The 26,147-nt window shown below is 49.2% G+C and overlaps 1 protein-coding gene across 2 annotated transcripts in view; it reads left to right on the forward strand.

The window, feature by feature from the left end:
• PCDH1 (protocadherin 1) overlaps nt 1–26,147 on the forward strand; it is a 55,932-nt gene that overhangs the window by 21,400 nt on the left and 8,385 nt on the right. For both annotated transcript variants that reach the window (XM_063348971.1, XM_063348972.1), the window contains exon 4: nt 6,173–6,392. In XM_063348971.1, the coding sequence (XP_063205041.1) occupies nt 6,173–6,392 (220 nt within the window). The remainder of the gene's footprint in view (nt 1–6,172; nt 6,393–26,147) is intronic.

Raw genomic sequence — 26,147 nt, forward strand, 5'->3', positions numbered from 1 at the left:
TGCTGCATTGTGGCGGCTGTTGGGGAAGCAAGCTCCTTTGGCAGCTGGCTGAAAGGCCGTTGAGGCTTCTGGCATGTGGGGAGGCGCAGGAGCAATTGGAGGCTGCCAGATGAGCCCATTAGCCGTGGATCCTGCTTTCGGATCAGCAGTGAGGTAGTTAACAATTTTGATATTTCCACCACTCCAGCGTTAATCGGCGCTCGGGGGGAGGAGCAGGGCGGCTCGCCTCTGTGGGGGATGTTGCACCGCACCATTCCTGTTGGCAGGAAAAGGGAGCCCGGGGCGGATTTTAAGGTTTCCTTTGTGAACAGCGCAATTTCTGGTCCCTTAGACAGGGCTTCATCTCCTGCCACTCGGTCCATGCCGCCTGCGCAGGGGGTGATGCTGTGCATTTTGGGGAGCTGGTGTGACACCCCCCAGCCCTGTTCCCTCGTAGCACTGCTCTCATTTCAGCTGAATTCGTTTTCCCCGGGTTTAGCAAGGAGAATCAGCTTGGTGCAGGTCCTGACGAGAGCTGGAGGTGTTTGCGATGAAGGGAAGAGGCAGGAGGGAGGGGGTCCCTTTAGTCCCCCTCCAGCATCCCTGGGTGGGGACCCTCATGGCAGAGGGTATCAGGACAGAGAAGGCCCTTGGCAGGGACTGGTGTTGGGGTTTTTTGGGGTGGGCAAGCAGGCTGGGGAAGGCTATCAGGTAGAGCCTGAGAAAATTTGTCATCAAAACAAGTCCCTGCTACTGTCAGATAAGCCCCAAAACTGGCACTGTGGGTGTGACCCTGGCTTCCCCGTGGTGGAAAGGCTGCGGCAGAGGTGGGACAGGCACTGAGAAGGGCAGCAGAGCTGGCCCAACCTGCCCGGCATCTGCAGGAGGACAGGCTGCACGTACCCGCCTGCTGCAGCTTGCAGAGAACCTAGCGGAGCAGGATGCGGCACAGATCTGTGAAATTGGAAAGGGGTAGAGCGAGGAGCAATTACTCATGTTTTCTCATAACCCCGCAGGTAGGAGAAGTTCAAGGAAAAATTACCAGGCAGCAGATGTAAAGCCAAAGGGAAGCGCTGCTCCGCGTAGCACATGGGCAGAGAGTTCACTGCTGCAGAATGCCACGGAGGCCAAAAGCAGGCGTGGACTCAAAAAAGGCATGAGAGCACTTGACAGAGGATGGGGGTCATTAAATGTATAAGCTGCAAATGATTCCTTGCTCAAGAAAAAAACCCAAAACTGATCTGCAGCACAATAGAAACCCGCAGGATTTACCGGGGGATGAATGTCTTCATCAGAGCATCCGCTGTTGCTGGAGGCAGCTGCTGATGCTGCTGCTCCCTGCGGAAAGTGGGGGACGGGGGCTCCGTTTGCTCCTCAGATGTGTAGGCTGGCACGGGCAGGTCTCCCCATCAGGAATATAAGAGCGAGCACTGGGGAAAACCTTGAAAGGAGTTTTTTTTCAGAGCCACAATTCCTCAGCTAAGAAAATAGACGGCTTTGCCCCAAATCCCATTTCTAGCACAGCAGCAAAGTGGAAACAGCAGTTAGAAATAGAAAAACAATAAATACTGGGTGGGCGGGGTGGGGGGGGCAAGGGGGGAAGGGAGGGAGTGTGTAGCAATTAGTAGAAATGAGTAGTTATGGAGTGTAGAAAATTGACAAGGAAAGCCAAAAACATTGGGGGAAAATCAATTCTGACAAGCTAAACGCAATAAGGAATACTTTAAAAAATGTGCTAGGAAGAGGTGGAATCCGGTAATTGTCATTTCCAAACAGAGATTGCAAAATTGTTAATTATGTAGAAAAATGCAAAAGTATTCAACAAATAGTTCTAGTAATTTGGACTGAGACATAACAACGTAGGATGCAGTACCTGCCAATGTGTTGATAACCAGCAAAGACATTCAAAATATCATCCCCTTGAAACAGTGATATTTGAAAAAAATCTAATAAAATAATTTGCACCAAAGAGCCTTCAACGGTCTGAAGTAGGAGCTCTCTGCTCTGGGAGTGACAATGGAGCTGGGGACCCCAGGATGGGCCAGGAGGAGTGGGAGGGCAGGGATGCCGTGAACCAGCCGGAACAGTGATGATGGGGATGCTGTGCGCACCACACACTGTCCTCACCAGCCCCAGGGAACAACTGGATTAATAGCTAAGGCAGGAAACTCAATGATGGAAATAGCATTGACGTCAGTCAACGCAGTTTGAAGGGAAAGGATACTGGGCAGTGTCATTACATGACAGGTCCAGCTCTTAAACCTTTCCTTAGGCATCTGCTCTTGGCCACCAGGAGAAACAGGACCTGCTCTAGGCATACCTGCGGGTCTGAAGCAGAAGAACTGGTTTTATGTTGATGTGAGATTACAGCGCGCGGCTGATCAGCTTGGAGTTTGATGAAGACGCCGAGCTGATAATGCGTTATGTTATTACTATTATTATTTTGAATCAACACTACTCATTATAAGTAAAGCATTGTTAGATAGATGAAGATCTGGTTTATCAACAGCTTGGTGAAGGAAAGCAGGTGTTGGTTGGGAGTCCTTGTAGAAGGAGGTTCTCCTGGAGGAGCTCTTCGGCAGCAGTACTGTGCCTGCTGCCATTCAACGTTGTAATCAACGATCTGGAAGTAAATACAAAATCACCGCTGATAAAATTTGCAGCTGACACGGAGATTGGTGGAGTGGGAGATCATGATGAGGATAGAGCAGTCATGCAGAGCAATCCAGATTGCTTGGTAAACTGGGCCTATTTAAACAAAGTGCATTTTAACACAGCCAAATGCAAAGCTGTACATAGAGAAGTAGGGAATGCTGGTTTATATCCTGGAAAGCACTGACTTTAAAATGGATTTAAGGGTCACACTGCAGGAGTAGCTCAGTGTGAGTGCTCGTGGTGCTCCCACCAAAGGGCTAACGCAGTCCTCAGATGAAAAAACCTGAGAGGCAGGAGGAGTAGCAGGTCTCTGTAGAAAGACCTGGTGAGATGGCACCAGCAGTCCTGCAGGGATTGCCTCTGATCCCGGAAAACCGAGTGGGGGAAAACCAGAGCAAGTAAAGAAGAGGGCCAAAAAACTTCTTTCCTGGCTTGCAGGTTCAGGTTTAAGGAACCCGGTTTGTTTAACTCCTCAAAAAGGACATTGAGGCGTGCCTTGATTGCACTGTACAAGCAACTTCTTGTGTAGAAAACATTGCGTGCTGAAAGGCTCTTTAACCTAGCAGAGAAAGGTCAAACAAAACCCAATTTCTGCAAGTCACTGCCAGACAAATGGATTCAGTGTCTTTCCTTGACTCCAGAGCAAGGCTCTCCGGGTGGAGAGCTTCAGCCAGACACAAGCTACTATTATTTTTGAAGTGCATTGGTCACAGCATCGTGGGGACTGCGCAGTGTACGAGGGGGACACTAACCCCCGTTGGTGCCACGCTGCCGTGCGGGATTGGTGGTGAGTGGGCTTGAGTGTGGATTGTCTTTGCCCTGCAGCGAAGAGACGAGCCCTTTCAAGGGCTGCCAGGCAGGTTCTGACATTTAAAGGAGGTGTTTTTTAGGTAAAAGTGATGCTATTTGGAAGGAGACCACTCAGGGGAGAGATACTAGCTGTCACAGGCTGGGTTTCTGAGGCTGTTTGTTTGTATTATTGCTGGCACCCCAAGGAGCCCTGGTTGCTTGTCTGGGGTTTTATAAGCACAGAGTGAAAGCAGAAGCTTTGAGCTGGGGATGAGCCATGGTGATGGAGGAAAACAGTTTCAGGCAGGCAGTCGGGGTGTAGGACGAGGCTGTAGGACAGCATTGCCTGGCATGGTGGACAGTGGAGTCCATGCAGTGAAGACTTTTGCAGGCTTTACACAGCTGCACAGCCTACAAAGTGGGCTGGGAGATGTCCTCTGGAGGCCTGCGCACAATTCTGCTGCAGGCAGGACTGCGTGACCCCAGCTCTTCCAGAAGTTTGCATGAAGACCTCCCGAGAGGTGCTTGCCTATCCTTTCATGACAAAGATTGCACCATCTGCTTAGGCAACCTATTGCACTTGGCTAAACCTACCACTGTGTTTTTTCCCAAATGGCTAACCTCAGTCTTCCTCGCTGCAGATGAATGCCATTTCTTGTGTGTTCATGGTCAAAAGAAGCATCTTTCTCTTTGCAGAAGGCTTTGATGAGCTTGAAGACTGCTGCCTTTGCCTGGACACAGCTCTGCCTCTGAAGTCCTACTTGGGCAGAGCAGAGCAAACAGATCCTTGTGTGACTTAAAGACAAAGCGCCTGTTTACGCATCCCAATTTAGATGCATTTTTTGGTGAGAGATTGACACCGTTGACGGATAGTCAACCCAAGATCTGTTGTAACCCCCAATCCTTCAGCCAGCCTGCTGCTTGAGCAGTGATTATTTTTCCCAAGTGTGCAAATGTGACAGATATATTCCACATCTGTCATCCAAGCAGTTAATGAAAATACAGGCTAGCGATGGACTTGGGACACAACTCGTAGAATTTCATTTGATACATCGTCCCAGCTAAAAGGCCTGTCTTCAATAATTACCTTCCAAATACAACTTTGTAAATGCTTTGCATCCACCCTGCAGTGAACTGCACTATATTACCTAGCATAGAAGTACTATGCTGCACCTACACTGTTTTCCTGCATTACTTATGAGAATATCGTCTAAAATAGTGTCAAAAAACTTCCTAAAGTCAAGATATAACATTTATTGCTCCTCCTCCATCCACAAGGCCTGATGTCTTTTCAAAGGAAGAAGTTCAATGGCTTGACATGTTTGTTTGTGACAAACCTACAGTGGCTGTTACTCATTTCCTTGTTATCTTGTAGGTACTTACAAAGAGTTCTTTTATCTGTTTCAGTATTTTTCCAGGAACTGAAATTAAGCTAACTGTTTTATAATTCTCCAGCTCTTCTTTTTTCTCATCTTTATAGACAGGCGCTATTTTAGCTCACTTCCAGTCTTCTGGAAGCTCCCTGATTCTCTACAAATTCTTTAAAAAAAAAGTATTAAAAAAAAAAAAGAAGCAAAAAAAAAAAAAAGGCCTAACAGCTCTGAAGTTACTTAAATCAGGTCTCTAAGCACCTGGGGTGAATTTAATCAGGTCCAACCAACCTAAAAGCAGCTAGCTCATCTAAATGCTCCCTGTGTGTTCCTTCCCTCTGCTAGTCTCAATTCCTTCCCCTTCCTCGTTGGTGCTAGCTGTGTGGGACACCTGATTGCCACTCAGTTGTAGTAAAGACATCAGCAAAAAAAATATTCAGCCTAAATGGTGTGTTGGTTCCTCTCCCTCCTGATCGCCTTCAGATCGCCATCAAATAGCTGCTTTCTTAGGCTCCTTCCTACATTTATGGGTGATTTTGTCTTTTTCTCTCTTGTGGTGTTTGTGTTTCATTCGCTGCACTCATCATCCTGCTCTTGCCCTATGAACTTGTACTACCCTTTCCACTCCTTGGTAATCACAACAAAGAAGGATTTTATGGAAGGATTTGAAGGAGGATAACGATGTAGCTTAATGGCTGTTTGCAGGGAGCTCCTCCCAAGCATGAGGCAAAGCTGGGGAGAGAAAGTGTGAAGTAAGGTCTTTGAAATGTTTAACAAGCAGACAAAAGAAACGATGGTGACCCTTGATGAAGAACCTCTTAGAATGAGAGATGGAGTCAGGTCAGAGGCTGGAAGGTGAGAGATGATGTCATCATAGCTCTGTGCTAGGCAGTGATGGTATTAGAGAGGCTCTCAGGTGAGGTGGACTTGGACAGGTGGGTCTCTGAGAGCACTAAAGGTGCATGCAGGGTTTGAGTGCAAAGTGGAGACCCCAGGTGAAGGGTGGGGGCCAATGATTCAGGATGCTGTGCTAATGGGAGATTTTTCTGGAGCCTACCTGTCATGGAGAGGGCATCTGCCCAGGGTTGTCTCTGGGTGGAAGAGGAGGCTGGGGCATGAGCTGTGGGGTCAGGGGTGCACAGGGACTGTGCAAGGTGTGCTCCCTGCATGGGGTGGTGTCTGATGGGCTGCTCTTGTCTAAGGTGGAGCCTGGTGCTGTGTCTGTCAGGCTGTCTGCAGGGGGCTGATGATGGACCCTGCTGGTGTTGGGAGCAGTGGCAGGAGCACTCTGCCTCTGTTTATGGGTCAGGTTTGATGACCACCCCCCTTTGCCTTCGTCTGCTGGGTGGCAATAGCTTTTCTCTTCTCTTCTCTCCCAGTTACCTCATCGCCGAGTGACGTTCTCTGCAGCCAGCCAGGCTCAGGACCTGCAAGATCCCTCCCAGCACAGCTACTATGACAGTGGGCTGGAGGAATCAGAGACCCCAAGCAGCAAATCGTCATCTGGGCCCCGCATTGGGCCACTAGCCCTGCCTGAGGATCACTACGAACGCACCACGCCTGATGGCAGCATCGGGGAGATGGAGCACCCTGAGAATGGTATGTGCTCGCGGCACGCGTGGCTGCCCCCTCCCAAGTACCCTGCACCTGAGGCTCTTCATCCTCAATGCCGACCCTCCCCTGGTGTGGGTGAGATGGGGCAAGGAGCTCGGTTGGGACAGGCTTGCCACGCTCAAGTCTGGTGGGGCTGGGAGGCTGGAGAGGAGCTGAGGTTCAAAGCAAGAGAGCAACAAGGACATGGTGGGGAGGGGAGAGATGGATGAGGGGGAGGAGGTTTGGGGGAAGCCAGGATATGTGGGAGTGGGAAGAGCCAAGGAAGCAGATGGGTTTGGCAGGAGGCAGATGGGTTTGGCATGATGTAGACAGGGGGCCCAACAGGATGGTCTGAGATAGCAGTAAAGGCAGCATACAGAATGGGATGTAGCCCAGCCCATGGTGAGCTTGTGTGCCGCAGTCAGGTGGTCCCATGGGTGCCTGTCCCCTTGGCAGGGCAGAGGTGTAGGGGTGGTTGGGGTGTGATGTAGCTCTCCATGCTATGGTGGGTGTTGGAGCTGTGGGAGTTTCCCAGCAAGCAGAGGGGGAGTGCAGGTTTAGTGGCACAAACTGGGATGGGGAGATACGTGGAGTGGAGGATCAGAGAGCGTGGTGGTGGCAAACCCTGGAGCGATGTGTCCTGCCTTCATTTGGCCCTTTAGGTCACCTCTTGCTCGGGTCCACCTTTACCTGAGAACCCCACCAGAGGTGTCTGCAATCTCACTGCGGCAGAGCTGGCTTTCCCCTGCCCTGGCGCAGCTTCAGTCCCAGTTCTGCTCCTCGTGCTGCCTCTGTGCTGCCTGCCTGACTACCCTCAATGAACCCACTCCCCAAGCTATCTTCTCTGGCCAGCTTCAGTTGCTTCCTTGGACTTGGCTCTGGCTGTGCACATAACATCTACTTTCCTGTATCTGCTGCCTTCTGTGCTCTTGTACTGAGGGGAGGTTGTAGTGGAGCTGGCAAGTTCAAAGGAACTTCTGGCAGGGAAAAAGAGGAGGTGCAAAGGGTTCTTCTGAAGTCTCCTCCTACTTCTGGGAGCATCCTGGACTTTGGAAAAGGGCTGTATGTGGTGGGGAAATGGCTAAGAGTGTGTTCAGCTCATCTAGGGAGCTGCAAACCTGCTGGGTCCCCCCTATTAAGAGCACATGGGGCCCAGGGTAATTTGTGGTCTCAAAGGTCTAGTGGAAGATCTCTCCCTTCTTCCCAGATTAGTTCCTGGAGTAATGCTGCAGTTTGCTACGCTACAATCATTGAAGCAAAGCATGGCGGTGCCAGGTCTGGCAGGGTTCCCAAATCCATTCCTTGCTCTTGTAATACGAGGCACACTCCTGTCTAGGAGAGTCGTACAGATCACTTTCTGCCCAGAAGTACCAGCCAGTCAACTGGGAAGAGCAGTATGGAGAGATTCCTGGAGTCCTGGCACAGGACAACAGTACTGGACTTCTCAAAGTGCCCTTGAGTACCAGCCTGCAAAAGAGGCTTGAAGGACATGTGGGCAGGGACATGCCGCATGGCTATGTTGAAGGTTATAGCAGGGCAGTGGTGGTGACAGGTCTGGAAGAGGAAAGTTTGAGCCCCTGAAGGTGACAGGCAACCCAGAGATGATGAGGGAGGAGCAGGGCTAAAAGTAGAAAGAGGAGAGAGAAAGAGGAGGACCTGGAGGGTCTGCAGCGGGAGACGGAGGGCTTGTTGGATCCTGTTGTCCTTGGGACGTTTGTTGTCTGCCCGATGGGGATGAGCAGACTCGAGGAAGGCTAGGAGAAACCTTGAAACTGCCTGGAGCAGTGGTTCTCACAGGGACAGAGCACCTGGGCATGGCTCCCTGCCCACAGCATCACAAAACCCAACCTCTCCTATAAATGAGGCAGCTCCCTCCCTTTGCACAAGAGTCTCTGTGTACATTCCCAGCCCAGGAGGACAGAAATCACCACAGACCTGTCCACTAACAAATCCACGTGTGACAGAGACATGTGCAGAGGCTCCCAGGGGACAGCCGTAACCCTGTTCTGCTCGCCATCCCCCAGCCTGTCCTGGCGTGGCTCCTTTCACGTGGCAGTGGTTTGGAATCAGGCTCTGGTGCCTTCAGCAGCTGTCCTGACCTGGATAAACCCAGTTCAGTGCAGAGGCCACAGCAGGCCAAGGCTCTGGGGAATTCACTAGCATTAACTCTGGTTGGTCCTCATGCTCTGCAGATAATCTGACAAAGGCAGTTCAATGAACTTGAGGGGCTGGGGTCAGGGTTGTGATCTGTTAAGCAGACTATTAGGGGACCCTGGCACTGGGCCAGGTGATTTGGAGGTGATGAGTCGCGTTAGATCAGTTCATCAGAGCTGTGTTTCCCATGGTCCGCCTGCCCGAGACGTGGCACATCAAACCGCTCTGTGGTGCAAACAAGACCTCTCTGTCTTGTTTGTCCAAAGAAGGGTCATGTCTTGCTTCCTTGGAAAGAGTATCTAGTGATGTGGGACTACCATGACCTTTTGGGGGACTGTCTCACCATGGCCTTGTCTTGGCTTCTGTAACTGCTCAAGCAGCACCAGCCCCTCAGAGATCAGATTTTGTTTTTTTCGTGGAGCTGGGAAGACTAAGCCATTCTTGACCTTATATTAAACTGAAGAGACTAATTGGATCCTGCGCACCCTATCTCGCGGCACGAGCACAAGACTGACACGACTGTGCATTTTCTAGGCTTTCATCTAGTTATAAATATCCAACATAACACGGCTTCCATTGCTTTCTGCAGGAGATTATCCCTGCAGCCGAACCAATCTGATAAGCAAGTATGCAAGGCTATTTATAGCTTTTCAACTGGAAGACAGATCCATGCCTTTTCTTTGTAGATGGTTCTTCACTTGATTAACACACATATCAGTGTCCTCCTTTTTTGGACACCTTTTACAGTGCAGACTGCAGTAAAACACTGTATTGCAGGGGCTGAGCCAGGTCCTTTTCAGGAGGAATTAACGATGTTTCTGATGAAGACTTCTCCAGTATCTTGGCACTGATGTGTCAGCTCTTCAGTCATCCCAGGCATTTGTCATCCCTGGTATTTTACCTAGCTGCCCACTGTTTCCTCCCCAACATTTTGCCATGCTGTTATCTGCTTCTGTGGGGTACACTGAGCTGGGAACTGAGCTTAGTCTCCCACTTGGCCACCCGTTGCTTTCACTAACGACATCTGCTCCCCCAGTATCACAGATTTGCTTTAGTTGGAAGGAGCCTGGGAGTGATTCTGCTCTGCAGAGGATCTGCCCTGCCATAATGCACGCGGAGCTTGGATTATGAAAGTGCCAGTCTCTCTCCATTGACGGTGGAGAGAATTTAGTAAGATTACAGGACCAAATATGTTCAATTTAGGAAACGTTACAGCTGCTTCACTCTGTCCCTCTGTAGTACAAAGGTACCTGAGATGACAATATATTGGATGAAGTATTTCTGAATGGCATTCTTCAGCCCACAGAACAGGGGCAAATATTTAATCTGCTTTATCCCCATTATTTAAAGTGAGGACCCCATGCCATTTTTAATGCATGCCATTAAAACCCCGCACTGAATATGTAATTAACAATCATCTCCTGAGCTTTCGCAATGCACTTAGTGCAGTTGTATCTGTACTTCACAGATGTTAATGAGTTTATCGTCACAGCTCCCCTTCCAGAGAAGAAATTCCACCATAGGTGGGGAATGAAATAGAAAATTATAATCTGCATTTCTGAGATGTCTGCTAGCTTTGTGTGACCCCCAGATGAGCTGGCAGCTCTTCGGTCTGCTCTTTTCGGAAGGAAAAGGTCTGCTCTTTTTCGGAAGGAAGCTGCTGTAGGATCCCAGTGCTCCTGAGCCACGAGGCAGGTCTCCAGCTGCTCTTGGACGGTGAAGCCAAGGCTGCATCGGCCACCTCCGGGCAGCTGCTGACGTACGAGGAGCGAGCAGCATGACTTTGGGACTTTGTGGCGGAGCTGGATGTAAAACCCTCTCACCGGGTTCATAGCCATAGGCTTTTCTGACAAGACCAGCCTTTTTTCTTGTGGTCTCCTATCTGCTCTGTACACCTCAGAACAGCTTGACCAAATGAACTGAGATACCATTTCCAGGGTTTGGCTGCTGGACTTAATAAAACCCTTTTGAGTCCAGATTTTTCTTTATTTCCAGAAAGGCTGTTAGATTGATGCATTGTAAAGCCAGAAGAAACAGCTTGTCTAACCCCTGTGTGACACAGGCCATAAAATTTCACCCTGTGATTTCTGCATCTCACCATGGCTGATAAGGAGCACTCCTTTGGAAAGATCCCATTTTGATAGCAAATTGCAAATTGTGGCAAGTGTGTGAGATCCCTGGTGAGCCCTTCCAGTAGTAGATCCTCTCTGCCCCCAGTTTCACAAGCCTACACTTAAATTCTGCTTATGCTGCTCTAGCTCCTATTTCTTTCCATTGAATTTTATAATCTTAGAAGACACCGCACTTCATGTGTGCTTGTAGATCACATGCAAGCAAGTCAACATTTAAAGTTCTCTTTGATACACTCAGAAACCGAATCAAGTTCCTTACTGTGAGCCAAGGCAAGACGTTTTGGCAGCTGGGTCTCACTTCCTTTCCTCCTACCTTTCCTTGGGCTCCTCCCAGACATTGCCATCTGCTCGTGACGCCACCACAGACCTGCAGCCCCATTCCTGGGCAGTGGCAACATCTGGCACATCTTGGATCTTTGTGCTGCTTTTTGGCAACCCTTGCAAAGGCAGCCTGGGGAGACTTTTTTCCTCCTGCTCCCCTTCGCTACACTTCTGATTATAGTTCAAGTCTGCCATTCCTTCATAGCATTTTTTCTCTGCATGATTGCCAGTTTGCCAACAACCTTTTAGCAGTGTGGTGTGTCCAGAAGATAGCCCGCAGCACTCAGTGGCATCCATAGCAGCACCAGGCACAGAGATAATGTGACTGCTAGTCTTTGTCTTCATAGTCTCACGACAGGCATGTGTGTCCATCGCATGAAACAGAGCTGCTTCTGGCTAGGACTGGGCTGCGTGTCCACCCTGCAATTTCACAGCACCTTGAGAAGGCGGGTGGCCCAGAAGAGGACTGCCAGGCCAATGGTTCCTTCTCACTGCTCATGCTGTTGAGATGGATTTGCAGCACTGGGCAGCCACTATCTCCTGTCTTCTGCCTAGTGTCAGTCTTGTCATGAGCTTCTTTTTAAGGTTCTCACTGCTATTGTTGTTCAGTTCCTTCCAGCCAGCAGATGGGACAAAAAAATTACTTTCTGCCTCCTCCTCTGGCAGAGTGAAGTCTCTAAATCTTAAAACCTATTCTTCTTTTTTGCATTATCTTTAAATGTCCCTTTTGTCTTGCAGAAAGTGTTCCAGGCACATGTTCAGTCTGGGGATTTTTTTTTCAACTGTACCCTGCAGCATTTTTGCTTTGTTGTAGAGTGCTGAGGAATGCTTCTGACTGGGCTGCTGTCTGGGATGTGGGATTCGAGCTAGCTCTGTGCCATTCCCGGTCAAACTCCAGTGAGCCCAGATAGGATGTCTGGTACACAGACCTCTTCTGTTACTGAAAGGTCTCACACCTTGTGGGAGAAACCTGAAGGTATGGTGTAGGAGAGGGTAAGTGCTGCTGTGTGTGGAATAAAGGAAGATGGTCTCTGTCTGGCACTGTGCGCCACTCTCCTCCTTGAACCAGCAGGTCACACGTCTGACCAGCTGAGGACCATTGGCTTGGGTCTGACTGGTGCTTGGACTCCTCTCTAGCTGAGACATTGTGGGATTTTTTTAACTGATTTGCAGCCCTTTCCGTTTTAACACTGACTATTGACATCAGGGCTGGAATTACTTATTGCAGATGTTTTGTCATTACCAGTAGTTTCCAAATCCTGCCCTTATTAAGGTTATGCGTACTCTCTGTGACCGTCTTCTGCATCTCATCTACCTCTACGAATTATGTCTGGGTTTCTCGGTGATCTTCAGCTCTACATGCATCTCTATTTCTTCATAAGAAATCACAAGCTTCTCTATTTCTTCACTTAATGTTGGTTCATCCCCAAAGACAGCTTCTGATTTTCCTAATCGCTACTGAAGAGAGATGTGGGAAAAGATTCTTATCACGAGGGACAACATCCGACAGATTGCAAATAGTCATGGATTACACCATCTTGGTTTCAACATGCCACTTCTGTCCGAGCTGTAATTTCAAACTTGTTCTCACCCTATTTCTTCTTTTCCTTATTTTCCAGTACCCGTTTCTGGGTAAACTCTTTTACAAAAGAGCCATTTAGGTCAGAGCTGTTGTGGCATGACACATCAACCAGGTCACCTTCTTTAATGGTACCGAGGATCCCAGGGTAAACAGGGTACAGGTCTTTTTTCTTCCCCAGGCTGAGTAACAAGTACATTGCCACTAGCTACAGAGAATGCCTTTAATCCTCTCAAGACCTTCTAAGAAGGATGCTACTTGCTTCAGAGGTTGTCCAAAATAGCTTTAATAATTTATTTGACAGTGTCTTTCTTGTCTCACAGGATTATGTGGTAGTGCACATGTAAGATTGTCCTCAAGTTCTCCAAAGATCCTTGGCAGATCCTGCGCATCTCTAAAGGAGTTATTTGAAGGACCCAAATTTCTCTGTTGGATTCTGATGACTTTTTTCACCCTTTCTGTCCCTGAACTGTAGTTGCATTATGTGATTATGAAAAATCTAGGCAGGACAATTGTTCTGAGTTAATGCTCAAGAGATAAAAAGCTTCATATTTCGGTTGGAACGTGCCTTCTCTTGGAGAATGTATAGGTCCCTATGGCTGTATGTGTACCTCCTGCATTCGAGTTTGAATTTTTTGAATTTTCTGCTATTCCTTGTGATTTTGGTCTGGGCTGTAACATCTTCCATTCTCTCTTGCTGTCTGTGGCAAGACGATGAAAATTAGTGAATGTCATCTCCCTTCTTTTATGTCCTTCACATTCTTCCTGCTCTGAACTTACTGGATGGAGAAAATCCTGTCATTTTTCTTAATCTTTATTCTTTCTTCCATTTGGAAGCCCTACCCAACACGAGCCTATCCCTGCACTATTGTGAGTGCACACCTCAGGGAGGTGACCCTGCTCTAAATTTGCTGATTTACTGGGCAATACTGCAGAGAACACAGGCTTGGAAAACGTGCTGAGAATTAGCCCAAAAGTCACCTTGCTTTTTGGAATCACTCTCCCCTGTTCACTAGGCTTTGTCAGCTCCACAGCAGACTTCGAGACTTATAGGAACCAACTGCAAACAGGAAGAAGCATGTAATTTTTATCTAAGAATTATAAATGAGCCTATGCAGGCAAGATGACTTCTACTCTCACAGGGGAAGGACGATTTCCCAGTCTTCCAGACTAGGGAGACCAAGCATTGTCACGTACCTCCTCCAGTCCAGGGCAGGCACGCTTTCCACCACCATTTCATCTCAGCAAGCCCAGGGCTGGGTTGTAGCTCTCACCTGGCAGGACATGCGCTCCTGCAGCCCTAGTGGCATTAAAACAGGGAACTCATTGCCTTCACAAGGTGGCTACAAGATGAGATATAGGTTGCTGCCACTCAGTCTGCACAGGACTTTCGTTTTTTGTTTTTGCCTGGCAATGGTTGCAAATGCCCATGCAAATGCCCATGCAAATGGTCATGCACAGCTATTCTTATCAGGACCAAACCTAAACACCCCTTCTTTGGTATAAAGTCTATTTTCCAAAGAGTAGTTTATGTCATCCTCAAACTAGTCATGGGTTCAACTCAAGTTCACTAATTAGATCCTCCAGAGGAACAAGAGTGGGGGTTCCTTCTTCATTTGTACCATGTTGCTCTCCAGAGAGGACACTTCCTCAGAATGAGGAGGGGTTGGATGAAGCTCCTTCAGATTCTTCTTTTGAGTTTCCTATAACACTTTAAAATATGCATTTGAACAGGGCTTGAGACCCAGTGTCCTGCCTTTGGACAGGTGCTCTGGAGTAGTTGCAGATGGCCCATGTGACATCCATGGGGAAGGGCCAGCAGCTGAGTTATGAGCATTTCTGTTGATGAACCTGTTAACCACAGCCAGCACCCTCCGTGTTTTGTTAGCAAGAGTGCCAAAATCAGCAGCTCCCCTCCTCGCTGTCTTGGTTTGCTCATCACTGTCCCTGTGCCATGTGCTCTGTTGTGCCAACACAGCTGTTTGTCTGCTTGCATGGCAAACTGGATTGACGAGCTGGTAAGACTGAAGCTTTGCTAGATCTTTTTTTTTTTGCCATATTACTCTTCAGTCAGAGCAATTTTCCTAACCTGACTACTCGGTGGCTCCACAAAGAGCTGAACTTGCAGAAAGCAGGGATTTTGCAGAGGGGCAGTGAGCAGCCGGGTGAGGTTGGCGTTCAGGTTTAGAATACGTCTAAGCCAGAAAAAGCAACCCAGTGTAAAAGCAACAGACAACTAGGATCCCTCAGCAGTCCCAGACTATTTGTTGTTTTCAAAGACCTGCTTCCTTAGAAAGCTCCTTTTGAAGTAATTTGACATGCCATTTCCAGCTCCTGTGTGATCTAACTCAGTTATTTCCCCTTCATCTGTCTCTGAATGCTCCTGAATGTCTCTATAAACCTTCCTGCTTGGCAGTACCTCTTCCCATGTAAAGGGACCTGCATTAGTGTGGGATTCAAACTTAATGCTAGGGAAGCTTATGAAGTCTCCTATTTGAGCTTCTTGAGGACTTCGCACTGCATTTTCTTTCTCATAAAAATAGCATGTGCCTGAGTTTGAAGGATTGGTCAGGTGTAGATCCCTCAGGTGGAAAATCCCTCTCTTAGGCATGAGATAGAGGATAAGGGATTCATTCCTGTCCTCAGTGAAATCAATGTGGGCTTTGCTATTGAGACAGGTCAAATGTCAGTCTCAGTTGTTCGCTCTTCCCCAGGATTTTATCCTTTGTGCTCTCACTATCAATGAATCTCTCCTCCTGTCTCCTTCCCACAAGCTCTCATCCATCCTGATTTGAAGTCACCTCCATTAAGTGGTTGTAACGCTAGCTCTTTGCTTTACTTGCAGAGAGGACACTCCATAAATCTAACATTAGTCATGGCATCTGGCGAGAGATACCGACGATAGGCTGCTTTGACTCAGAGGTTATCTAACCGTATCAGCCCCTGCATGTGCCTTTCCTTTCGGAGAGCTGAGGTTCCCCTGCAGGAACCAGGGCTCATTTCATGTGAGCAGATGCAACCATGCAGTCTGCTCAGGGCCAACATAACAGCAGTATAGAGAAGTCACATGGTGGTCAGCTCCTTCTTCCCCGGGCAGAGTGGTTGGACCTGGGCTCCCTTTCCAACACCTCAGCCCTCTCTTCTCTCTCAGCAGGACGACAGGCTTTCAACAAGCAGAAATGGGGGAAAATTATGTGCTTTGTAGCTGGTGGGCTCCATTTTCCCAGGCAGGCACATCTAGACAGGTCTCAGAGGCATGCAGAGACAAGTTGTCCATGTTTGTTGTTACTGGAGACCACAGGGGCATGGAGAAGGGGCTCTGTCTTTGCACTGGGTACCAGAATTCCCAGATAATCTCTGTGATGGGCTTCAGCTGTGCTCCTCATGGGAAAAGAGGGCTGCACCTCACTGATGGAAGAACGGGACTGCCCAGAGTCTGATGGATACCGAGTCCTACATGGGTGCTCTTCCCACTGTTGTATCACTAAATACAAAGAGCCAGAGCTTGTTCTTGGGCTTTGAGGCCAACTGCCCCAGCACAGCTCATGTCCACTGGGCTAAATTCTTTCAGTCGGGGTTGCTTCATCCTTCCTGCCCATTGGGAAGGGTTCCTCCGCAGTGTTGACCCCCAAACTGTGCCAGGGCTCTGTCTGTCAGAGAGGTGCTCTGCACTGGGCAAAAGCAGGCTAACCTCAAAATGAGGTGCATGATGAGGACAGTGCTCTTGGTGGGCCCCAGAGATGCTTAGACTTACATTCAGGACCCTTAGTTTAGCATGAGATGGGCATTATCAGGTTTAACTTATTTAACTTTTAAAATCATTTAGGGTAAACCAGCAAAACTGTTATGCATCAGGAATAAATTGGCTCAGATGGCCCATGTGTGAGAGGATGTGTGTCCCTGTTTTAGTCTATCTGTAGTCATATACTCATTCAGATATAAAAGGTAAAACGTTCTTAAGGTAAGGTAAAAGTAAAACAGACATAAACCGTCTGTACAAGAAACATTGGGAGAGGCTGGGGAAGGGATCAGGGAGAGAGGAACAGGATGCTGGAGTAAATGGGCACAAGTTCATAAAGCCATCAGTTCTCAATCAGTTATATGTCTGTGTCTGCTTTAAAACGACCTTGCTTGGAAATGAAAAAACAAGGAGGCAGCGAGAGAAAGGAGGAGAGGGTTAGGATACGATCTTTGTTCAGGGAAGTGTCAGAACAGCATGTCGTGTTGTTTTATAGCTGCCGAGGAAAGAGAAGATGGAGTAGGGAATGTAAAATGACAGAGAGTGAGTAGATGTGATATTTGCCTGATGTATTTTGCTGGTAATTAGTATAACGCCAATTAGACATAAGTAATCTTTTTTTTTTCTTCTTCAGCTGTATAAGTTATTGCTTGAAAATATGCCAGCTAAAACCAAGATATTAAACTTTGAGGGATATGGAGATCTCTGTTCCTTGAGGATCTCTAGATGAAATTACCCAGACAACAGGGACCTTGACAAAAGCAAGACTTATTATATTGAGAAAGAAAATGAATAAAAGCAAAAGAAATTGTGTATTCCATGTCTAGCGTCTTACCGCTTATTAGCCACACAGAAGGGGCACCCACAGAGATGCAGATAAATCAGCGAGAGAAGGCAAATATCTTGCCTTTTCCTGAAAACAATGCTGCTTCGAAGGTATTGTTCGCCCTATCAGTTTCCCTCAGCAGCTGGATCCCGAACCCTTCCCGTGTTCAGGCAGTTCCCTGCTGCAGGTAAACCCTGCTGCCCACATGCATTTTATTTTTCATTCTCCAAGCCCTGTTTTTTATCTTTGCTAACCCACATCATAGGACACGAGACCGGTGTTGTTGTGCCTCTTGGTCCGTTGGGACATAAACCTCCTTAATGATGATTAATGGCTTCCTTCAGAGGGTCAATTGCTGATTCTAGACCTCTCAAATCACAGGTCCTTTTGAGCTCTCTACCTGTTCTGTTCTGAGCTGCTCTTTCAAACAGGTACACCGCTGCTTTACTCAATGCCACACGCAAATTTTCTATTGCTATGGACTATGCACAAGGAGCAGACCTGCTATTACCGTCTTCTCCCCTTCGAAAAATTATCTGTAAAAATTATGCCCTTGGATTGATTCTGGAAGTTTTCATACATCTCTGTTGGACCATGAAATCAAAATCTTCTCGTGATCATCCTGCTGTTCCCTTGTGCTGTGCTTTGGGGGTGACAGAGCTGGCAAATCCCCTTTGCCAACCTGCCTCTAATGCAAGGTGATGATGTATCCCCGTTGTCCTGCCAGGATGTTAGGCAGCAGGTTTAATCCTCGCTTGTTCTTTAAAGCATGTTTTATTCATTCTGCGCCTTTAGGACTGCTGTTGGCAGGTCTCCCTTGAGTGGTGCAAACTTTATTGCATCTAACCTCCAGCAGTCTGTAAACTGCAGCACCCAGGGGTAGCTGGAGGTTGATATTCCCTATCGGAAGCGATTATCCTTCTTTTTTCCACTCTCCCACAGGAACGCCTTTCTGCCACCCTAATAACAAATATAGGGCAGAGCAGTATTCACTAGGATCTGTTTTTTTTTTCCTGTGTCTCCCCAAACAAACCATAACCAGTCTGCCCCATTCCCAAACCTCACCATTTGCATCCAGCACACAGATATCCTCCCGTTTGCTCAGAGCTGCACCTTTAGCAAGCCGCATTGGCATCGATACCTCCTACTTTTACATGAGAAGGTGACTCCTCCCCAGCCATGGCCATCAGCACTTCAAATCCTTTCAATGCCTCAGTGGGGAATCAGGCCAGCAAGATGGCAAGAGGTTCAATTCTGAAATGTTAACCACCTGGGTTGATTTCTTGGCACGTATTTTTGGCTGCACCACAGGAGGATTTGACCAGTGCATATGCTGCTTCTGCCACGTGCCAGCCACAAAAATCTCTCCCCATTTAGCTTCCACTGCAGATTTTCAGCCTCTGAGTCTGTGGGTGTTTGAGGTGTCAATAACGTGCATTTTCAGCTGGGTTTATGGCATGTCTCTTCACTGCAGAGAAATGGGCTGGGTAGTTCAGCAGTTCAGGCTCTCCTGCGTGGGCTGCTCTTGATCTTCAAGCAATCAGCAGTCAGGCACCTTCATTTGGTGTCAGATTGTTGGATCATTCCTCCAAATTTTCATGACCATACCCCCCGGTCTAATGCTCGCAAAACTGCTGTACGTTGGATTTCATGTGCATCTGGTTCTCTGTGCCTGGGTGTGGTGTCCGGGTCTGTGTGTGCATTCTCCATCAGCAGACAGCCATTTCCTCCTCAGGGCAGCCCAAGACCATCAGTCCTGGATTTAGTGCCCGTTCCCTGATCCTTCAAATATTCACCACAAATTCTGGCAAGGATCTGTCTTCTTCCTCCTCAATGTCTGCATTATGTTTCAGGCAACCAGCATGTTTCTACAGTCAGAACAGACTGTAAAAAAGCTGAAATGACAAGTGAATGTGCTCACTTTACTCTTAAACAGCCCAGGAAAGATCTGTGGAAAGAAAACAAAGCGTATGCATGCAAATCCATACTGTCATTTCCTCTCCCAGTTTCCTTGGGGTTTGGCTTGACTCTCTTCCAAGGGCTCTTCCTTCTCCCCTGCTCTGCTTCTCTCCGAGTGGTCTTGGTTTTCTTTGTTTCCCAATCCCCTTGTTGAGGCAAGCCCTTTTCATAAAGTTGTGATTTCTTTTGTCAGTTAAACACCTATGTGACTTCAAAGGCCTCGAACAACGCTTTGCTGTGTGGCTACTGGCCCCCCTGCAAGAATAATTTCCCCTGATCCATTGTCCTGCTAGTGAAAGATTATTAAATTGTTGATGGAGCTTAACAATGGTTTTGTTCAAAGGCAGACATGCGTATGCCAGTCCATTCTCCTTGACACAAGAGCTTTAATACAAGCGTACAATGAAAGGCAGCCACCAAGGAGGAAACACAGAGAGTGCTCATAAAACCGGACCCGTATTCCTGAGTCCCCATGCACATGAACTGGCGCACCTTGCAATGCACTCCTAGGCTGCGCATATGACTGCCCGCTCCGACACAAGCCTGTAGGTGAGGCGAGAAAACTGGTCTTGCTGAAAACTAATTAAAAAAAAAAGTCAAAATATCACGCGTTAATGCTTGCTCATACGATTAGGACAGTAGGACGACCGAGGAGCTAGCAGGTGAGCAACGGTGGGAGAAGACCACCCTTTGCAGGATCAGTGCAAGGACAGGACATTGTTGGCATAAGGCTGAAAACAATTGCACTGTTCCTCCCACTCAGAGCATGCCAAGAACACGCATACATCTCAACCAGGCTGCGCCTTCAGAGCAGCTTTTGGAACCTGCAATGAAGATCATTATATAGACTGTGCAGCCTTAGGCTGCTTGACATTTTGTATTATACAGACTTATTCTCGATTGCTTGTCACTTCAGCAGATTTCCAACACTAAAACTTCAATTTTCCATGCTGGGTTTCCCTCAGGATGATTTCTTTTTCTTTTTTTCTTAAGTTTTAGCAGAGGTGTTCCAGCTGTTTTTTGAGAACATGACATGCTGTCTCAGCCCAGCTAACAAACTGGTTATGAGTTTCTTTTCAAGACCCATTAGCCTAACCATGCTTTGGAAGAGAGGTGTGGAATTTGGCACGGAAGCTGTCGGTGGGGGGTTGTTTGCCCCAAAATGACTGAGTCTTTCATTGAATGTATGCCAGCACATATCCCTGTGTAGCTGCGCCCACACACCATTGTGTGGCCTTCAAACAACAGCATTTCTTGGGGCTTATGCATCCTTGCTTTCCCTCAGAGACCTGGTGCAGGAGCTCGCTGCAGTTGCTGTTGCTTGTTGAACATCTCTCCTGTTGCGTCTTGGACATCTCTCCTGTTGCTTCATGGACATGACTCTTGTTCCTTGGTGGCATCCCTCCTGGACATGGTCCTTCCCCAGCACTCTGGGGGTCCCCACGTTTCTTTGGGATGCTGGGTACTGCATGGCACGGGTTGTTCCTTGCCTATGGGAGCATTGAGTGTGGCTTGCTCTGCTGCTGGGGCATTGTGGCATGCATGGGCTCTGGTGTCAGGGTGCATCTCAGTGTGCCTTGCTGGGAGAGCTTCTTTGGGTTGGAGCGGAGGGTCCAGGGTCCTGTTCCTGCTGGGAGATGGAGCCAGCTTGTGGTGGAGGCAGCTTTCTTGGCTCACTCCTAGGCTGACATGGCAGAAGTCCATCCAGAGCCGAGCGGGCCCTGCGTCTTCCCCCCTGCACAGCACCGTGGCTGGCAGACTAGCACTGAGGCTGAGGCTTGGTCCCTCACTGCCCTCCCAGTCCCCCGGCTGCCACCACAAAGGGACTCTTTCTTTATCTTCTTCTCCCTTTTATTGTCCTTCCTGGGGCATGTTCCCTGCCCTTCTCCTGCTTCTTCCCTGGCGAACTGGCAAAGGCTGCCTCAAGCTCCAGTGCCCTCCCTGATTAGCTGCTGCCAGGAAGGGAAGCACGGCTGCAGCTTTAATTAAATGATAAGGACAGAGCCCCGGAAGTGGAGAGATAAGTGCAGCAGCGGTGTCTGCCACCACACTTGCCCAGGCTCTTTCTAATTAGCTTTGAGAAGCTCTAGAGAGGAAGATTAACCCTTGGAGGGAGGCTGGCTGGAGCGGTGGGCTGCAGCAGATGGAGGGTGTGGAGGCCAGCCTCAGAGATGGGGGGCTGCAATTCCCCTGGAAGCATGTGTGGGATGTGGGCTGGAGGGGACCCCTCCGTGCGCTCCCCCCAAACCCTGTGCCTGAGCAGAGGGGCTGGGTCAGAGAGGATCAGATCCGTGCCTTTCCAAGGCTCAGGCACAAGGTAAAGCTCAAGTTCCTTCCCTAAGAAGCGTTTTGCTGCTTTATCACATCCTGTGCCTGGCAGCTGTGGGGTGACCTGGGGCGTGTGGGTTGCTGCACATGTCCTCGCTGCTGCCCCAAGGCCTTCACTGCAAGCAGACCTGTATCACCAGCCTCTCGAGCAGTGGCAGGAGCGCAGGGCACAATCCTCCTGCAGGAGCCATAGGACAAGTCTCCGGTCCCCTACAGAAGCCACGAACTACCTGAAAAGGAGGTTGTAGCGAGATGAGGGTGAGTCTCTTCTCCAAAGTGATAAGCATTAGAACAAAAGGAAATGGCCTCAAGTTGTGCCAGGGAGGTTAAGGATAGATATTAGGAAAAATTTCTTCACAGGAAGGTTATCAAACATCAGAACAGGCTGCCCAGGGAAGTGGTTGAATTACCATCCCTGGAGGTATTTAAAATACGGGCAGACGTGGTGCTTACGGACATGGTTTAGTGGTGGTTTTGGCAGTGTTAGGTTAATGGTTGGACTTGATGATCTCAAAGGTCCCTTCCAACCCCAATGATTCCATGATTCTATGTGTCTCAGTGATGCTCTGGGAGGGGAGGAGGGAGGTGGGGTAAAAGGACCACAGTGTGTCAGCAACCCATAATAATATGGACCAGGAGCTCCCCAGGACCTGGTGCCCCAAAGGCCACAACCTCAGCTCTCCTGCCATTCCCCCAGGTGCAGTAGACCCCAGCTGGAGAATGCAATGCACCGGCGGGCTGGGCAAGGGTGCCTCAGCTGTAGAAACCCAGTAGCCGGGTCGGTGGGTAGCCAGAGCTCTCACTGGCATGGGTGTCACTGCTTCTGCCCTTGTGGCCCAGCCCCTTCTGGTCACCCCCCTCCCATCGTCTGGCAGCATACCAGTACCTGGGGCATGCCAGGAGGCTCTGGGCCATGCATCCCTGTGTCCTGGGGAGCTCTGGCTGGACAGGGGGACAGGCCAGCCCCACAGACCCAGGCTGGGAGACCCAATGGGAGGGGCTGGGAGAAATCCTATGCACTGGAGGCATCAGCAAAGGCAAGGTGGGAATGTGGAAGGAGCAATTGTGTAGGTATTTGCGTAGCAGGAATGCGCATACAAGGCATGCATGAGCTGACAGCCCCTGGGGATAGCAGGTGGTGTTCCTCTGCTAATTTACATAACCATCATTAGCCCTTGCAAGAGAGGACTCAAAAGCCAGAAGAGCCCTGTGCTCCTACCTGCCCCTCCCCCTTGCCAGGGCAGGAAGAAAGGTGGCTGCTCCGCTGCCCACAACTTCTTGTCAAGACCTTCATGCGCTCCTGAAGGTACTAGAGAAATAGTTGCTCACCTGGGCTGGATATTGCAGGAAAAAATCACACACCTTGGAGGATGGTTCGGCTATTGCACGGTTTGGTTTGGTTATTGTGTGACTCCTTGTCCTTTCTGGTGGTTATTTTTTGAATATCTGCTGTCTGTAGGTGTCACGAGAAGTTCTTGGTTGGCCAGAGGACAGTGTTTGGATATTACAGGAAACAGGATTTCATTGTAGAGCTAGACTTGTTGCTGTGTTTAATACAAAGTGGGTGAAGAGGATTGCCCGGTAATGCTCATTACCTGACTGTTTTCAGTTGCTTGAAGTTTTGGCAAACTTTAACTGCAAGGACACAATTTTTCATAGTGGACATATGCCACTTAACAGATATTTAAAAAAGTGGCAGTTAAAATCTGTCCAGATATTTCACTTCCAGAAGGAAGTAGGAAAGGAAATTGCTAGTTGTTTTCTCAATAGTAAAGCAACCCCCCTTTCCTCCAGCCCCATGCTTTAGAGAAGTAATTTTCTCTGGTCTCTTGAGCCTTTCATTGTACCTTCCCCAATTTCTGCAGCCTGTGGGGTAGAGTCTCATTGGCAAAGCCTATTATTCCCGAAAAGCCTGGTATATCTCCCAGGTGGCTCTGTCCTCTTCCCCAGTGGCACAAAGGGACCCCAGGGAAAATAATTTCCACCAGAGCATAATTCTGGTCTGCATCACAAAGCAGACTTTTCACGAAGTGCATTAAGACAGCACGGACAATCCTAATTTTGGCATTTCCTGACCTTTGAACCCCGTAATCCTATTAAGGTAGTACTTAACATAATTATTCAGTAATTTAATGTAATAATTCTGCTTTTTATAGTCCAGCGAAGGTTGAAGCCCCACTGTGCCAGGGTGGGAGATCATGTAAGTGGCACCACAAGCACAAAATCTGTTAGAGTGGGATTGAATTTGTTTCACTGGGTCTCACAGGGATTGCAGCGAAGCCGGGGTGGGGGGGGCAGATGGTGCTTTTGGGAGTCCTGCGGGTGCCATAGTCTGTCGCTGAGCCCTGCCTGGTCCCTACAGGAACACCGTCAATGTCCAGAGCCATCCATCTGGGTGCTCCTGCTGCTGGTACAGATCGGATCACCTCCCGTTGCTGTGGCGATCTGGCTGTGGGATGCCTGTGCTTCCCAGCCAGCCGCCGTCGTGCAGCCGCCTGCAGTTTGCAGGCATAGTGGCAGCGGGGAGGTGGTCCCTCCAGCTCCAGCTACGGCGAGCGAGGGAAGAACACGTCCCCTGGGAGCCTGGGCTCAGGCCCTCGCTGCCGACAAAGTGGTTTAGCGCTACCTGTGCCGGTGAGGCTGGTGGGTGCATCTGTCCACATTAGTTACATGCTGGTTCTGCTGTGATACCCTCGGCGGAATCTGGGAAGTCACTTGCTTCCGTGCTGCAGTTAGTGTGTGCTGTTGTAATATACTCCAGAGGCCATGGTTTGATCCGCGCATGCATCTGGGGGCTGACAGGCCATTAACTTTGGAGCAAGCTGTCTGTACTGGTGTTTAGATACTATTGTTTAGCATGAGGGGAGAGATGCTTAGTGCTGTAGGGTCTGGAGGAAATGGCTGTGCACATTATATCTCTTGACTTTGGTGCCTAGGAGAAATCCATCTGTGTGCTGGCACGAGTCTGAGGATCTTTCTCGGTATTTATTGTAAGAGCGGGTGTTGCTCATTATTGCCCTGAGAGCTGTAGGTGTGGCGTTGAACTGCAGTAACCACCTTTATGGGCAGTGTCGGGTCGGTCTCAGATACCAGAAGCCATCTGTCTGCGTGCTGTAGTGACGGTGTTAAGTTTGGAAAGCCATCTGTCTGTGTGTTGTAGTGCTAGAATTGGTCCCCGAAGCCGTCTGTCTGGGTGTTGTAGTGCTAGGAATGGTCCTGCAAACCGTCTGCCTGGGTGTTGTAGGGATGGTGTTAGCTCAGTCTAGGAAAAATAGGGACTAACGTGGACTGCGGGGAGCTCTCTGCTTGTGCTTTCAGCTTCCGATATTTCTGTACTCATTGATCTCTGGAGCATTGCTGTGGAAATGGGCAGCAGTCCAACAGCCTTCCCCAAGGCCTGGAAAGTGAAATTGGTGTTGTGCTTGTGCTGCTCTGGAGGTAGAGGGCTCTGGTCACGTCCACATGTGATGTGGGAATCAGGGGCCAGAAAGGAGATGGACTGAGGAGCTGCAGAAGGTGAGCTTGCCCGCTCTGGTCCCCTGTGTCTGGAGGGTGGGCATTCCCTGCTGGGGATAACACACTGGTTGTGCCCACCTCATTTGTGGACCACGAAGGGGGACCTTGTCTCTGGGCTTTGCAAAGGAGATCATGGCTCTGCAGCCACCTACAGCACAGCTCCCCTCTCCCAAAAGCGAGGGGAAGATATGTTGGGAAGGAGCCACCGAGCTCCTGCACACCAAAGGAAGCCCACGCTGAGCTGGCTAGCTGGGGACGGGCTGTTGAGCATCTCTTGCTGCCGATGTAGGGGAACTCCTCCGGGCTACTGGGTCCAGCGTGCTGCTGTAGGGGAAAGGCACAGAGGGGTGAGTTAAGGGGTGGGATGGTACAAGGGAGTCATCCTAGCACTGCCAGGTTGCAAAGACGTGAAGAGTAGAGTAGAGTAGAGTAGAGTAGAGTAGAGTAGAGTAGAGTAGAGTAGAGTAGAGTAGAATAGAATAGAATAGAATAGAATAGAATAGAATAGAATAGAATAGAATAGAATAGAATAGAATAGCAAAGCAATGGGGCTGCCAGTATAAGAAAATGGGATATTGGGGTAACACTATCCAAATAGCTGTACTGTTAGGGCGTAGTGAAGAGGGAGCAGCCCATGAAGCAGTGGTGCCTGGAGGAAGCAGCACCACAGGAGGGTGGTATCTGGAAGGAACAGCGCTGTAAAACATGGTACCTGGAGGAAATGGCACCATTAGAGCAGCGGTGCCTGGAGGGAAGACAGCAGCGGGGGGAGGCAATACCTGGAGGGAGCAGCAGCACAGAACATGGCACCTGGAGGACGTGGCACCATGGGGGACCAGTACCTGTAGGCAGCAGCGCCGTGGGGGAATGGTGCTTCCCAAGAACGGCGCTGCGGGGGAACGGCACCTGTAGAGAACAACACCACGGGAGAGTGGTACCTTCGGTAACCGCGCCATGGGGGACAGTACCTGTAGGGAAGAGCGCTGTAGGGGAACGATACCTGTAGGTAGTCGCGCTGTAGGGGAGTGGTACCTATAGAGAAGAGTGGCATGGGAGAGAATGGTACCTGTCAGCAGTACCGCGGTAGGGGAATGGTGCCTGTAGGGAACAGCGCTGTAGACGACGGTACCTGTAGGTGTGAGCACTCCAGGGAGTGGTACCTGGAGGGAGCGATGGTGCAGGAGAATGGCACCAGTAAGCTATGGTG

The sequence above is a fragment of the Chroicocephalus ridibundus genome, chromosome 11 (genome assembly GCF_963924245.1).
Source record: "Chroicocephalus ridibundus chromosome 11, bChrRid1.1, whole genome shotgun sequence".
NCBI lineage: Eukaryota > Metazoa > Chordata > Aves > Charadriiformes > Laridae > Chroicocephalus > Chroicocephalus ridibundus.